This window comes from Amblyraja radiata, chromosome 18, assembly GCF_010909765.2.
Source record: "Amblyraja radiata isolate CabotCenter1 chromosome 18, sAmbRad1.1.pri, whole genome shotgun sequence".
Classification (NCBI taxonomy): domain Eukaryota; kingdom Metazoa; phylum Chordata; class Chondrichthyes; order Rajiformes; family Rajidae; genus Amblyraja; species Amblyraja radiata.
Genome location: NC_045973.1, coordinates 31687038 through 31704214, shown reverse-complemented (window position 1 = coordinate 31704214; position 17177 = coordinate 31687038). Strand labels below are relative to the sequence as shown.

The window sequence follows — 17177 nt, the reverse complement described above, 5'->3', positions numbered from 1 at the left end:
GGAAAACTAACACTGCACATCACCCTGAACACACCATCCCCACTGTGAAACATGGTGGTGGCAGCATCATGCTGTGGGGATGCTTTTCTTCAGCAGGGACAGGGAAGCTGGTCAGAGTTGATGGGAAGATGGATGGAGCCAAATACAGGGCAATCTTGGAAGAAAACCTGTTAGAGTCTGCAAAAGACTTGAGACTGGGCGGAGGTTCACCTTCCAGCAGGACAACGACCCTAAACATACAGCCAGAGCTACAATGGAATGGTTTAGATCAAAGCATATTCATGTGTTAGAATGGCCCAGTCAAAGTCCAGACCTAAATCCAATTGAGAATCTCTGGCAAGACTTGAAAATTGCTGTTCACAGACGCTCTCCATCCAATCTGACAGAGCTTGAGCTATTTTACAAAGAAGAATGGGCAAAAATTTCAGTCTCTAGATGTGTAAAGCAGGTAGAGACATACCCCAAAAGACTTCAGATTCAGATTCAGATTCAGATTCAATTTTAATTGTCATTGTCAGTGTACAATACAGAGACAACGAAATGCATTTAGCATCTCCCTGGAAGAGCGACACAGCAAATGATTTGAATAAATAATAATAAGTGTCCGGGGGGGGGGGTGATTGGCAGTCACCGAGGTACGTTGTTGAGTAGAGTGACAGCCGCCGGGAAGAAGTTCATGTAATGTACTTGCAGCTGTAATTGCAGCGAAAGGTGGTTCTACAAAGTATTGACTCAGGGGGGCTGAATACTTTCGCACGCCACACTTCAGTTTTTTATTTGTAAAAATATTTGAAAACCATGTATCATTTTCCTTCCACTTCACAATTATGCACCACTTTGTGTTGGTCTATCACATAAAATCCCAATAAAATACATTGACGTTTGTGGTTGTAACATGACAAAATGTGGAAAAGTTCAAGGGTTATGAAAACTTTTGCAAGCCACTGTAACTATCCCTCTCCAAGGAGACATGGACTTGTCTCTGCACTGGGCATCGTTTGAAGCAAATGAACCTTTTAAACTTTGGACTTTAGCGATACAGCGTGGAAACAGGCACTTCGGCCCACCGATTCCATACCGTCCCGCGATCCTACACTAACCTACACACTAGGGACAATTTACGGAAGCCAATTAACATACAAACCTGTACTTCTTTGGAATGTGGGAGGAGACCGGAGCACCTGGAGAAAACCCACGTGGTCACAGGAAGAAAGTACAAACTCCGTGCAGACAGCACCCGTGGTCAGGGTCGAACCCGGGCCTCTGGCACTGTGAGGCAGCAGCTCTACCGCTGTGCCGGCCTTCAGACTGTTGCAAACAGTGGTGGAAGTGAAGGCAGTAAATAGCCATGGGCTTGCACTCAATATTCCACGGTGCTGGAATCCTCCAGGATTAACCTGATACCTGGGAGGAAGTCATGCAGAAAGCCCATGCTGTGCGTTGTGCTGTCTGCAAAGATAAGAAAGCAATCTGCACTGCAGTGACAAGAAATTAGACAGAGTAAACTTTGGGCAGTTTGGCCTTTAAGTTGATGCAGGTTGTCAGCCTTGATGGTTTTCTTTTACACATAAGGCGACAGTGCGGCTAGTTCTAGCTTCTACTTGCCCATTGTTCCAGAGCTCGGCCAGTAAATGTGCCAGAGAGGTTCCTGAGGGATCGCTGCTTTTTTTCCAGATGATCAGCCTTAATGAACTTCCCACAGTCCTGCAAGGGAGCCATGGAGAGCACAAAGCTGGCCGGCGATCCAGAGCAGAGGCAGAGCCAGGAATCTGTCATGTACGGAGCCAGGAAAGGTCGGCAAACGCTGCCAGCGATGTACATGTCGGAATATCTACCAGCCCCGCAGACTAACAGCAGCTGTTCCTTTCTACCGCCGGCCCTTCTCACTCGTAAAATAACTCCTTGTGCTTGGTGCCTGAATGTTTCCTTTCTGCTGTAGCATAAACAATGTGTTATGCAGTGCGATGGTACTGTGAGTGTTTCCAGTGGGGCAAGGCTTCTGTGTGGGCGACTTGCTTCCATTGCTAATTCCTCAGGCACAGATCCTATGTACAGCTGACATTGCTGTTACATGTAAAGGCACGAGGTCAATGCTAGATGCTCGACAAAGGACGTGGGTGGTAATGCCAGAAGGCAGTTTAGTTTATTTAGTTTATTGTTATTATTGTCAACTGTACCGTTGTGTAGTGCGAAGCTTTGTTTTCAGCTGAAGAGCTGCTGCCTCACAGCGGCGGAGACCCGGCTTCGATCCCGACCTCGAGTGCTGTCCGTGTGGAGTTTGCACGGTCTCACTGTGACCGTGCGGGCTTCCTCCGGGTGTTCCGGTTTCCTCTCACATCCCATAGACGTGCATGTTTGTGGGTTAGTTGGCCTCTGTAAATTATCCACGTCGTGTGTAGGGAGTGGATGAGAAAGTGGGATAACATAGAACTAGTGTGAACCGATGATCGACGTTCGGCGTGGGCTGAAGGGCCTGTTTCCATGCTGTATCTCTAAACTAAACATCAATATTTCTAGTTACTTTTCCTGGAAATACTCCTTATCCAATATCGCAGTTGCTATGTACTTTGGCAACACAGCATAAAAACAGCCCCTTCAGCCCACCGAGTCCATGCTGATCAGCAATCACCCGTTCACACCGGAAATTGGAGGAACAGCACCTCATATTCCGCCTGGGGAGTCTGCATCCTGCGGGCATGAACATTGAATTCTCCCAATTTTGTTAGCCCTTGCTGTCTCCTCCCCTTCCTCAGCCCTCGGGCTCCTCCTCCTCCTTTTTCCTTTCTTCTCCCCGCCCCCTCAACCCCCCCCCCCCCCCCCCCCCCCCCATCAGTCTGAAGAAGGGTTTCGGCCCGAAACGTTGCCTATTTCCTTCGCTCCATAAATGCTGCTGCACCCACTGAGTTTCTCCAGCATTTTTGTGTACCTTCGATTTTCCAGCATCTGCAGTTCTTTCTTAAACACCCGTTCACATTAGTTCCATGTTGAAACAAGCTGCTGGTTTATGTAAAAGGACACAAAGTGCCAAAGTCACTCAGCGGATCAGGCTGCATCTCCGGAGAACATGGATAGGTGGCGCTTCTTTAGACTGATCAATCTGAAGAAAGATCCCAACCCAAAATGTGACCTACCCATGTTCTCCAGAGATGTTCTCCAAAGTCTGGAGTGACTCATCTGCTGAGTAACTCTGGGTGACTTTGTGTCTTTCTGAGCTTCAAATTCCTGTTCCTTTCAAATCTTAATGAATTTAAGACCCCGCAGTTTTTGGAAGGATTTTCTTTTCCTTTCGTTCAGAGCTCTTGTTACTGCCTTGTAAACAAGATGGGGATGGTTCAGGCACAGCAGCACACATCCAGATCTGCCAGATGGTTTGGATGCATGCAATCGGCTAAGTTTAAAGTCCACTAGAGCCATCTGTGCTTGCACAAACAGCACCAACGCAGCAACCCACATATTCAGCATACAAAGGGCTTCCCTTGTGCCAGCAAGTTCACACAGAGGAGTTCCCTTCACTCTTCAGACTTTACTTTTGAGATAGAGCATGGAAACAGGTCCTTCAGGCCACCGAGTCCGCACCGACCAGCAATCCACATACACTAGCACAATCCTACACACTAGGGACAACTTACCGAAGCCAATGAACCTACAAACCTGGTCGCCTGTGGAATGTGGGAGGAAACGGAGCACCGTCACAGGGAGAACGTACAGATTCCGTACCGTCAGCAACCATAGTCAGGATCAAACCTGGGTCTCTGGCACTGCGTGGCATCAACTCTACTGCTGCGCCATTGTGCTGTTCTGTGGTACAATTTGGATGGATCGGTCACATACTGCTCATTTAATGCTGCACTGCACAATTTTCTGGGGCATTATAATCATCTAATGAGCTTCCACGCCCTACTGGCCCATCCTGAATAATTCAAACATAAAGGGTGGCACAGCGGCACATCAGTCTCTGCACTGTCTCACAGCCCCAGAGACCCAGGTTCAATCCTGACATTGGGTGGAGTTGACACATTCTCCTTATGGCCGTGTGGGTTTCCTCCCGGTGCTCTAGTTTCTAGCCACATCCCACAGGTTTGTAGGTTCATTGACCTCTGTCAATTGACTCCTAGTGTGTATGGAGTGGATGAGAAAGTGGGTTAACACAGAACGAGAGTAAACGGGTGATCGATGGTCGATGTTGACTTGTTGGGCTCAGGGCTTGTTTCCATGCTGCATCTCTAAACTAAACTAAACATCAGCATCTTCCTGCATCACCGTCCATTCATTGACAGTGCTTCCGTTTACTGGCTATTGAAATACAACAGCCTCATCATTAGCATTGATCTACTGACATGCCATTCAGTCGTTGGCTCCTAAATATTCATTTTTTTGGGCTCCTTTCCTGACGTATACATTATACTTCCTCATACAGGCGTTTGGAAACAGGCCCTACAGCCCAAATTGTCCATGCTGACCAACGTGCCCCATCGACACTAGTCCTACCTGCCTGCATTTGGCCCATATCCTTCAAAAACCCATCCTATCCATGTACCAGTCCATATGTTTTTAAACGCTGTGACAATACGTGCCTCAACTACCTCCTCTAGCAGCTCATTCCATATACCTACCACCGTTTTGTGAAAAGAAAATTGCCCCTCAGTTTCCTATGAAATTGTTCCCCTCTTACCTTAAACCTAATTGACAGATTCTTGATTAGCAATGGTGTCAGGGGTTATGGGGAGAAGGCAGGAGAATGGGGTTGAGAGGGAAAGATAGATCAGCATGATTGAATGGCGGAGATGGATTTAATGGACCGAATGGCCTAATTCTGCTCCTATAACATGTGGTGGTTTAGAGGTTAATTGGCTTCTGCCCATTGCCCCCTAGTGTGTAGGATAGTGGTGCACGGGATGATCACAGGTCGGCACGGACTCCGCGGGCCGAAGAGCCTGCTACCACATTGTATCTGTAAAATAAAATGTTCTATGTTATGTGGAAGATTTTAACAAGCAAAACGAGAAGGAAGGGAATGTGGAGGAATGCAGGGAATGATTTTCCAAGCATAAAAACCTTGGCTACTGGAGGAACAGTCAGCCACAGTGAGGAGTGGCGATCCGGGACGTGCTGGAGGCCAGGATTGGAGGAGCTGAATCAGCTGAGGTTTGAAGGGCAGAATGAGGTGAGAGTTATGGAGGGGCGAGGCAATTGGAGGGATCTGTTAAACATGGATGAGCAATATTCAACTGATTTCAGTTAACTTGCTTTTCCTGTTTCTGTCAGACCCATCGGGTTCTGCTGTAATTAGAACTGGAAATGCACAGCTGGTCTGGCAGCATAGATGGGAAAAGAAACAGACTGTATATTTCAGAGCCCTTCATCAGAACCAGGAAAGTGGGAAGGCGAGTTAGTGTTGGGCTGCTGCCTCACAGTGCCAGAGACCCCGGTTCGATCCTGACCACGGGTGCTGTATGTGCAGAGTTTGTACGTTCTCCCTGTAGATTTTCCCCGGGAGCTCTGGCTTCCTCCCACATTCCAAAGACATGCAGGTTTGTAGGTCAATTGGCTTCTGTAAAATTGTCCCTAGTGTGTCGGATAGAACTAGAGTATGGGTGATCGCTGGTCGGAGCGGACTCGGTGGGCCGAAGGGCCTGTTTTCACGCTGTATCTCCCAAAACTAAAACCAAGATAACATCCCTTTGCCCTTGATTGGATCACCAAAGGAAATAGTTTACTTTAACCATTCCCATGAAGGGTGGTCAAGAATAATAAATAGCTATTTCTCCTTCAGTCTCTTGTTCTCTATCTCCTCTTTTGCTCTCTCTCTATTTTCTCTCTTTTCGTCTTTCCTTCTTCTCACTGTTCGGTATCACGCACTTCTCTATTTTTCTACTATTCTCTTTCTTTTCTTTCATAAAATGTAACATGTCATTATATATTAGGTATCTATAAGGTACCACATTATTGTACTTCTAATAAAAAAATTTAAAACCCCCCAAAAAAACCCATTCCAGTCAAAGACACTGCAGCATAAATTGCAGCTATATCTCTAAAACTAAAAAATAAACTGAGGCAGCCCAACCACTGTCTACTCAAAGGAAGTTAAGAATGGTCAAGAATTGTTGGCGTTACCAGCTTGAGTAACCGGATACTGTGTTTATTAGTTTAGTTTAGAGATACAGCAAGGAAATAGGCCCTTCGACCCACCGAGTCTGCATCGACCAGCGATCACCCCGTACACTAGCACTTTCCTACACACACTAGGGACAATTTACTATTTTACCGAAGCCAATCAACCTACAAACCTGCACGTCTTTGAAGTGTAGGAGGAAACCGGAGCACCCGGGGAAAACCCGCGCAGGTCACGGGGAGAACGTACAAACTCCGTACAGACAGCACCCGTAGTCAGGATTGAACCTGGGTCACTGTCGCTGTGAGGCAGCAACTCTACCGCTGCCCCAACATCGCAATAATATCCAACGGTGAAAACATCTACCCTACACCGCTGTGAATCGGGAGTGACCCAAACCGGTTTGGGCGCTGAATATAATGGTACGGAAAGATTAATTGTAATTACAGCAATTACTTCACTCACTGTGTTATGATCCCTGGGTGTCAGCCCGACTTGATTGTATTGGTTTCACTATCCACCCATTCGATGGGCTTCTCACAGTCACTTCATCCATGTGAGCTGAGGGCTTCTTCATTAATAGATGGGAAATTGGGAATTCTTGATATTAATGACCCAGCCTCAAATTTAATTCATAAAGGTATCTTCAATGAAAGTCCTTTGACTAATTATCTTGGTCAGAGACTAATTTGGCATTACAGCAGAAAATGTTCCCTGAATGATTCACCGGATAAACCATCTCTATCGTCTGGTCTTTAAGTTAGAAAAGTGAACTACGGTGAAAGTTCAGTTCAATGATCTCAACTAGTCATACAGTGTGGAAACAGGTCATTCGACCCAACGCCCACATCGACCAACATGTCCCATCTACACTGGTCCCACCTGCCTGCATTTGGCCCATATCCCCCTAAACTTGTCCTATCCATGTAGCTGTCTAAATGTTTCTTAAATGTTGCGATACTCCCTGCCTCAATGACCTCCTCCGGCAGCTCGTTCCATACACCCACCACCCTTTGTATGAAAATGTTACCTTAAATCTCCCCCCTCACATTAAACCTATGTCCTCTGGTTCTTGATTCCACCGCTCTGAGTAACACACTTGTCCTCTCATGATTTTTAACACCTCTATAAGATCACCCCTCATCCTCCTGCGCTCCAGAGAATAGAGCCCTAGCCTACTCAACCACGCCCTGTAGCTCAGCCTCTCGAATCCTGGCAACATCCTCGTAAATCTTCAGCTTGACAACATCTTTCCTACAAAATAATGACCAAAACTGAACACAATACTCTCAATCAGGTTGAATCGCTAAACTAGTTAGATGCAGTTGAGATGGTTACCTTTGTTTCCACTGACACTTGAATACAATACTGAGGGGTTGCTGCTGTGTCTGAGATTCCATCTTTCTGATAGGACCTATCTGCTCAGTTTCAGATGGTTCTAACACCCTGCATGGCAACATTTCAAAACAGAACAGGAGCGTTCAGTATTTGAATTCCAATATATGTCGTTCAACCATCACCACCAAAACAAATAGTCTTCTCATGTCATGTGGCTGAACTTAGGAACTTACGCTGTATGTATTGCAATCTGCAACTTAAAAGCTCTTCAATGGCCATGCAACATAAAACAGTACAGCAAAAGAACATGCCCTTTGGCCCAGAATATCCAAGTCGAACAAGATGCCATTAAACTAATCTTCTCTACCTGCACGTGATCTATTTCCCTTAATTCCCTGCATATCCATGCCAATCTAAAAGCCTCTTAAATGCCACCGTATCGTATCTTCCTCCACTTCCACCCCCGGCAGCATGTACCAGGCACCCACCACTCTCTGTGTAAAAAAACCTGCCCCACACATCTCCCTTAGAATGTGCCCATCTCACCTTAAAGCTTTGGCCTTTGACATTAACACCCTTGGAAAAATATTCTAATCATCTACCTTATCTATGCCTCTTATAATTCGATCAGGTCTTCCCTCAGCCTCCGACGCCCCAGAGCAAATAATCCAAATTTGTTCAACCTCTCCTCTCTTTATAGCTAAACACTAATTCAGACACAAGGAACCGCAGATGCTTGTTTTAAAAAAAAGAGGCACAAAATGCTGGAGTAACTCAACGTATCATCTCTGGATGTTTTGAGTCGGGATCCTTCTTCTGGTCTAGACTCAAAGCATCACTTATTGATGTTCTCCAATGATGCTGCCTGACCAGCTGAGTTACTCCAGCATTTGTGGCCCTCTAATCCAGGCAGCAATTCTGATATACCCCTACTGCACCCTCTCCAAAGCGTTAGATGTTGCCAGGACTTGAGAGCCTGAGCTAAAGGGAGTTGGGCAGGTTAAGTCTTTATTCCTTCGAGTGAAGGAGGATGAGGGGTAATCTTATAGAGGTGGAGAAAGGTGATAAGGGGAATAGATGGGCTAAAGATTAGTACGGGTGTCAGAGGTTATGGGAAGAAGGCGGGAGAATGGGGTTAGGAGGGAAAGATAGATCAGCCATGATTGAATGGCGGAGTAGACTTGATGGGCCGAATGGCCTAATTCTACTCCTATCACATGACCTTTGTAAAAACCTGAGGGGCAACTTTTTCACACAATGGGTGATGGATATATGGAAAGAGCTGCCAGAGGAGGTGGTTGAGGCGGGTACTATAGCAACATTTAAAAGACATTTAGACAGGATATGGGTAGGAAAGGTTAAGAGGGACATGGGCCAAATGTAGGCAGTGGGACTAGTGCAGATGGGACCCCATGCTCAGCATGGATAAGTTGGGCTGAAGGGCCTGTTTCTGTGCTGTATGACTCTACGACTCTAACCCAGCAACCATAGCATTGCAGCCCTGAAATGGAGCTGAGTGAATGATAAATCTGAGTATCTGCAACTGATTTCCTTCATGTTGAATTTTCTGAGCAGAGATAAATAAAACAACCAAGTGGTTCCTGCCTTGAGTAAACTATCAGTGACATGAGTTTTAAGCCCCTGTCCCACTTTCCCGAGTTGCTCACGAATTCTCCCGAGTTTTCCCCTTGATTCAAACTCGGAGAATGTCCGTAGCGAGTCCGTAGATATTTTGTAGCGGCTCGTTCTGCCAGCCGTAGGTACTCGGGGCATCAGGTAAGTCAGGACGTTTATTCAGCATGTTGAAAAATGTCCACGAGTAAAAAAAAAGAACCCCGAGTACCTACTGCTGGCTATTTCCGTAATTCTCCGAGTTTGAATCAAGGGGAAAACTGGGGAGAATTTGTGAGTAACTCAGGACTATAGCAGGAAAGTGTAATAATGAGCTAGTCAACTTGGCGCGGTGGCACAGCAGTAGAGTTGCTGCCTCACAGCGCCAGGGACCCTGGTTCGATCCTGACTACGGGTGCTGTCTGTAATGAGTTTGTACGTTCTCCCTGTGACTGAGTGGGTTTTCTCTGGGTGCTCCCGTTTCCTCCCACAATCCAAAGGCCTACAGGTTTGTAGGTTAATTGGCATTTGTAAATTGTCCCTCGTGTGTAGGATAGTGTTCGTGTGCGGGGTGATCGCTGGTCAGCATGGACTCGGTGAGCCGAGGGGCCTGTTTCCACACTGTATCTCTGAGGTCTCGTCTCGGCCATTCTGAGTACATTGTCTTCAGTATTAATTTGACTGGGACTGTACCAATGGATCTGGTGCCTGCATGACTGTTTTATGCATCTTGTTGAGTAGATGTAACCCAGCGCTTGGATATTAATACATTACATGGAACATATTGCAGCTGACAAGTGGTACAGCTGATTTTCTGGTGACTTAATCGACATTCCTGCTTTTCAAAACAGAACCCAAAATCTCTAGGCTCTGAACGGCCATGAAATACTTAGTCTCCAGCTGGCCTGACTGTGATTATCTGCAAGGACATGTTTGACTAGCAGGAGATGTTGAAATAACGACTACTCCTCCTATTTCTTATGATCGTATGTAAGAAATTTGGTTGGCTTTCTGGGAGTGGTTTGAGTAGCCGAGGCCTATATTCCATGGAGTGCGGGTGGATGAGGGGTGATCTTGTAAAGCTGCACAATATCATGAGAGGAATAGATCGGGTAAATGCACAGAGTCTCCAATGTTCATTAAGGTTTTGTTCTGCTAGTGCAGCTCTCCTCATGGGAACAAATGGTTGAGTGATTCCCCACCCTGCTTGCTACATCGGTTCAGATAAAAAACAATGTGTAGTTTAGTTTAGAGATACAGCGTAGAAACAGTCCCTTCGGCCCACCGAGTCTGTGCCGGCCAGCGATCCAGCTTTCTCTCCCCCACCCCACCTCCCCGCCCCACCACAATGAGTCTGAAGAAGGGTCCCAACTCGAAATGTCACCAATCCATTCCTTCCCCAGTTGCTGCCTGATCAGCTGAGTTACTCCAGCACTTTTTTGCTTTACACAAGTTTCCAGCATCTGCAGTTCCTTGTATCGCCATGTTGCTGAGATGTTGGGACAAGGACTTAATGTCTCTCAGCCACACATGGTGCCTCACCTGGGAAGAATACAAAGGAGAGAGACCCAGGGGGGAAGGAGGAGGGGGAGGGTATTTCACAAGTAAATGGGACAAAAGACTAGAGTGCAGTGGGAGGTTTGGAACCCATTGAAAATCTCTTTGGGAAGTTTCAATTTATTTGGAGATGTTTTTAAGCTGGAAAGGATGCAGAGGAGATTTACTGGGATGTTGCCAGGACTGGAGGGCCTGAGCTATAAGGAGAGGTTGGACAGGCTAGGACTTTAGTCCTTGGAGCGCAGAAGGATGATCTTATAGAGGAGTATAAGATCATACAATGAATAGATAGGGGAAATGCACAGACTTTTACCCAGAGTAGTGGGATCAAAAACCAGAGGCCATAGGTTTAAGGTGAGGGGGGGGAAAGATTTAATAGGAACTTGAGGAGCAACTTTTTTTGCAGAAAGGGTGGTAGGTGTATGGAACAATCTGCTGGAAGAGGTAGTTGAGGCTGGTACTATCGCAATGTTTAAAAAACATTTGTATAGCTACATGGACAGGATAGGTTTAGAGGGGTCTGGGCCCAACGTAGGCAGGTGGGACGAGTGTAGATTGGGCAGAAGGGCTAAACTTCCACGCTGTACATTGGGGTGGGGGAGGGGGTGGGGAGGATTACATTATTAGAAAAAAACTAGAGTGCAGTGGGAGGTTTGGGAACCATTGAAAATCTCTTTGGTAAGTTGATTGTGGGATTTTCAATTTATTTGCAGAAGACGCCAACCGTACATAGTGGGGGAACTGGTTTGGAATCTGGTATTAATATTCAACTACCTTCCTTCCCAGGCACTCGGGCATTATCTTATCCCTGGTCATAAAACAAAGCAAGCTAAGAGGACTCTGCACCCCATCAGCCAAATAATATTAACGAGCTTTGATGGGAAAAGGAAGTGGGCAGACAAACAGTAACCATGAATCCTGGGGAAGGTGACTCTCCCTTGTCTGCTAACTGGCCCCTTCTGCACAGCTGGGTAGAATCACTCAGTGCTTACAGTAAGAGGATAAAGTTCACGCCGAGATCCAGACTCTCCGCGGCTGCTAATGTTCCTTTGCAGACAAACTAATTCATCAAATTAAATATCTGTTTTGCTCTCCACAGCTGAGCAGTCCTTGCACTCGAGGTGCTCCTGAACCGCAGGAGAAATATAAGCACTTCGCTGACATTTCCTTTGAAATTGCTGCTTGCTTTCTGCTTTACTTTAGACACCGCGTGATATTGATCGAGATACAGCGGGTTGGAGATATAGCGAGGAAAGTGGCCCTTTGGCCCACCGAGTCTGTGCCGACCAGTGATCATCCTGTACATCAGCACTATCCTACACACTAGTTTAGTCTATTGTCACATGTACTGAGGTACAGTGAAAAGCTTTTGTTGCATGCTCACCAGCAGCGGAACGATAATACATGATAACAATCGAGCCATCCACAGTGTACAGATACACGATAAAGAGAATAACATGAATAACTTTTAGTGCAAGATAAATTCCAGTAAAGTCCGATCAAAGATAGTTCGAGGGTCTTCAATGAGGTAGACAGCAGAACAGGACTGTTCTCTAGTTGTTGGTAGGATATTTCAGTTGCCTGATAACAGCTGGGAAGAAACTGTTCCTGAATGTTTTCACACTTCTGTACCTCTTGCTGTTGGGAGATGGGAGAAGAGGGAGTGGCCAGGGTGCGACTCATCCTTGATTATGCTGCTGGCCTTGCCGAGGCAGCGTGAGGTATAAATGGGCAATGGAAGGACAATTTACAATTTTACCAAAGCCAATTAACCTACAAACCTGTATGTCTTCGGAGTGTGTGAGGAAACTGGAGCACCCGGAGAAAATACACGCGGTCACAGAGAGAACATACAAACTCTGTACAGACAGCCCCGGTAATCAGCATCGAACCCGGGTCTCTGGCACTGTAATGCAGCAACACTACTGCTGTGCCACTGTGCCGCCCCAAATGATTTGTAACAACAAGGAACTGTAATTTACCGAAGAAAGACACAGAATGCTGGAGTAACTCAGCGGGGACAGGCAGCATCTCTGGAGAGCATGGATAGGTGACGTTCTCCAGAGTTACTGCCTGACCTGCTGAGTTACTCCAGCAATTTGTGTCTTACCAATAATTTGTTCCCACTTAATTGAGTGCCTGCATGCAGAGAGATGATGTCACCCAGAAACTAACACCAGTGGAGGATACCTTGTGTAAGGCAGACAGTCCTGCCTGTAATTATTAACCTGCATGACACATGGGTTTAAATCCTAGGGGCAAGAATAACACCTAATACTCTCTTTGTCACGACTGCTTCCAAAAATTATAAAAGTCTTAATTTGATGCAGCGGTAAGGATATAGTCCCTGCTGCACATTCTTGCTTTGAAAGCATGAACATTAATTGGATTTTTCTATTTGCAATCTTTATATATGATCAATTGATTTCCCAAAGGGTTCTTCATCAACAGAAATAAATAGGTCTGTCTACTGACATCGTTGTCTCAGTTTGTCTCTTGAATTCTAATTATTTCCAAACTCATTCCTTTGTGCTTCTTCCTCTCTTTCTGTCTCTCTTCGTTTAATCCCACCTGCCTGCATACGAACCATGTGCGTTAATTCCCTGCATATCCATGTGCCTATCTAAAAGCCTCTTACATGCCACTATCATATCTGCCTCCACCACCACCCTGGCATTTTGTGTCTGCCTTCGGTTTAAACCAAGATCTGCAGTTCCTTCCTACACATTCCTTTAACCTTTGTTGTGTCATTCTGTCTTGCAGAGCAGACTGATTGCTGGAAGGATCATCCCTGCGATCGCCACTACCACGGCAGCGGTGGCCGGCCTGGTCTGCCTGGAACTATACAAGGTGGTGCAAGGTGACAGGCCAAGAACTGCCTACAGGAATGGCTTCTTCAACTTGGCCCTGCCCTTGTTTGCCTTCTCGTATCCTGCTCCTCCTCCCAAGCACAAGGTGAGTAGGCTCGTTTCCCCGATGCCTGAAGCCTGAGCTAAACAGAATGTAGGTGGGCTAGCCTCCACGACATCTTTAACCTGAGATATGTTGGACAACTCAGCATCTGCCACAGAGCACTGCAGAACAGGCAGTGTACCTCCCAACCTGTCCGGAAGCATCACTTATCCATGTTCTCCAGAAATGCTGTCTGATCTGCCTGAGTTACTCCAGCGCTTTGTTCCTTTTTTACTTCTGGACCTCTCTGGATCCCAAAAAAGCCACAAAATGCTGGAGTAGCTTAGAGAATCCTGGAGAAGGGGCCGCGCAGCAGTAGAGTTGCTGCCTTTTAGTGCCAAAGACACGGGTTCGATCCTGACTTTAGATGCTGTCTGTACGTAGTTCTCCCTATGTCTGCGTGGTTTCCTCCGGGTGATCCTGTTTTCCCCAACCCTCCAGAGACGTACAGGTTCGTCGGTTAATTGGCTTTAGTAAAAATTGTCCCTAGTGTGTGGGATAGTCCTAATAATGTTTTATTATTAATGTTTTATGTGTCATTCTTAATTGTCACTGTATGTCATGTTGTCACTTGCGAGCGGAGCACCAAGGCAAAGTCCTTGTATGTGAACATACTTGGCCAATAAACGTATTCATTCATTCATTCATTCAAATACGGGGTGATCGCTGGTCGGCGTGGTCTCAGTGAGCCGAAGCGTCTGTGTTTCCACACTGCATCCCTAACTAAACTAAACTATTGCCTCTGGCATCCATTTGCACAGCCCATCCTGACTCATAAACAGATACAAACCAGAGACCTGGAGGAGAGTGGGATGAGCCAGTGGGAGTCTGGAGTATTGTTGACTAAACGTCAATCTTTGTTGTTCGTCCCTTTAAGATTTCCAGAAGTCATTGAATCATTCCATCATTGAAAGATACAGCATGGGAACAGGCCCTTTGACCCACCATCGATCACCCATTCACAGCGGACAGAAGTTTTTTAAAATTCATTTAAAGTTTTCTTGATCCACGTTTGGCATTGGTCCACGGAGCCTCATTCAAAGAAACAATAATGTTAGAAGAAGCATTTACTTCTAAAGTAATGGGACATTGCCTCGATGGGCCGAAGGGCCTGTTTCCACGCTGTATCTCTAAACTAAACTGAATATGAATAGGTGACGTGTGTAGAAAGGAACTCTAGATGCTGGTTATATACCGAAGATAGACACAAAGTGCTGGAGTAAATCAGCGGGTCAGGCTGCATCTCCGGAGAAAAAGGATGGGTGATGTTTTGTGTCGGGACCCTTTCTCAGTCTTTTCAGGTCAGGGCCACTATTTCAAAATGAAGAATGGGTTGGAATAATATTAAATTAATAAAACTGTACCTGAAAAAATACTTTGTTTGAAATATCGAGTGATCTCAAAATTTGCAGCAAAAGACTCATGTTAACAAGACTCATTCACTTCAACATACTGCATGTTTCTCTCCTCTCTGGGACCATCTTCCAGCCCACACCCATTGCACATTCCCCAGACATGCCAGGTAGAAGCTTCAGCAAGGCTCCATCAGAAATAGTACACAAAATGTAATGAAACTCCTTCCTAAGGCATATCATGGTATTCCTCTCTGGAACGTTGGAGGTTGAGGGGAAACCTGATAGTATATAAAATTATCAAAGGCATAGGTTGTGTAGGCAGTAAGAACCTTTCTTCTCAGGGTAAATACATTAAAGACAAGGCGGCATAGCTTTAACATCTGAGGGGGAGAACTTAAAGTAGATGTACTGGGCAAGTTTTTACACAGAGAGTGAAGTGGGCCTGGAATGTGCACCAGGGGTGGCAGTGGAGATACAACAGCGGCATTTAAGAACCTTTTAGATAGGGACATGAATTTAGTTAATGGAGGATATGAATCATGTGCAGGCAGATGACATTTAGTTCAACTTGACACCATGGTTGACACAGACATTGTGGGCCAAATGGCCTGTTCTATGTTCTATCTAAGAAGTAAATCCAGTGATAATGTTGATACCATGGAATCATTGAACGATGTAGCACCAAAGTTCCATTCAGACCATTTCTGTGCCAATGTCTAATTAATCTCAGTGTTGATTGTCTAATTAATCCCACTCCAGTTAATCTTTTCGTTTCAACTATTTATCCAACTCCCTTTGGGATTGTAGTGACGAATCTGCTCCCAAATCTCTTCCAGTCGTGCACTCTGCATCACAGCATTGTCCCGTGTAAAAGCATAATATTCCTAAGTCACTTTCTGGGTTTTTTTGCTATTTAGCTGCTAGACATTTGTGGGACGTAGTTGCTGCTGGCAACGCCAAGGCTGATCGACCATCCTTGATGCCCTCAAAAAGGTGATGGTAAGTCACCTTCTTCCACCATGGTCAGGCAATTGATTAAGGTATTCCCCAGATCATTCTGGGATAGTGAGGTCCAGGATTACACCCAGTGACGATGACCAATGTACTTCCAAGTCAAGATAGTTCACCAATTGGGGAGAATATTATGAGTGCTGATGGTCCTATGTGCCAGCCTCCTTGATCTTCTTGGTGGTAACCATTGGGGATCTACAAGGAGGCATCAGAGCCTCCTTGGTTGGCAACGTCCATGCATCTTGCAGATGACACACTGTAGACACTGGGTTGCCCATGGTGATTGGTGACCTTTGAACTATCTTTAATCAGACTTTACTGGACTTTATCTTGCAACAAGGGTTATTCCCTTGATCTTGTATCTATACACTGTGGACAGCTTGATTGTAATTATGTATAGTCTTTCCAATGACTGGATAGCACGTGACAAAAAGCTTTTCACTGTACCTCAGTACATGTGACAATAAACTAAGCGAAACAATCCTGACTTCTGATGCTGTCAGTGTGGTGTTTAAACTTTTACCCTGTGGCTAAGTTGTTTCCCTCTTGGTGCTCTGGTTTCCTCCCACATCCCTAAGACGTGTGTGTTGTTAGGTTGAAGAAGACTGCAGAAAGATCCCAACCCTGTCCATTCCCTCCACACTTAGAGGAAACAAGAGCCTATGTGTAGTTAAACCAGGGCATTGAGCTTGACCATTCAGAGTCCTCAACACGATACATTGATGTTGCCCAAGATTCAATGCCCACATGACAGAGGTGCCTGCAGTCCCAAGGGCTGTACATAAGGCGGGCGTTCGTAACCTGCGCAGGACCTGTACTGTGATGGGCAGAGCTGCACATAATACTCCAAATGATGTCTAGGCAGCATAAGGAACATTCATAAGTGATAGGAGCAGAGGTCGGTCCAACAAGTCTACTCTGTCATTCAATCATGGCTGATCTATCTTTCCCTCTCAACCCCATTCTCCTGCCTTCTCGCCATAACTCCTGACACCCGTACTAATCAAGAACCTGTCATTCTACGCCTTAAAAATACCCAATGACGGCCTCCTGTCTGTGGCAATTAATTCCACAGATTCACCACCCTCTGAATGAAGAAATTCCTCCTTATCTCCTTTATGAAGGTACGTCGTTTTACTAAGGCTGTGGCCTCTGGTATTAGACTCTCCCACTGGTAGAGACATCCTCTCCACATCCACTATCCAGGCCTTTCGTTATTCGGTAAGTCTGTCTGAAGCAGA

General features: G+C 45.8%; 1 protein-coding gene across 1 annotated transcript in view; it reads left to right on the top strand.

Annotated features, from left to right (window-relative positions):
• The window catches only part of uba7 (ubiquitin like modifier activating enzyme 7), a 231125-nt gene that overhangs the window by 144231 nt on the left and 69717 nt on the right, over window positions 1-17177 (top strand). The window contains exon 23 of the mRNA XM_033037366.1: window positions 13382-13573. Within this exon, the coding sequence (XP_032893257.1) occupies window positions 13382-13573 (192 nt within the window). The remainder of the gene's footprint in view (window positions 1-13381; window positions 13574-17177) is intronic.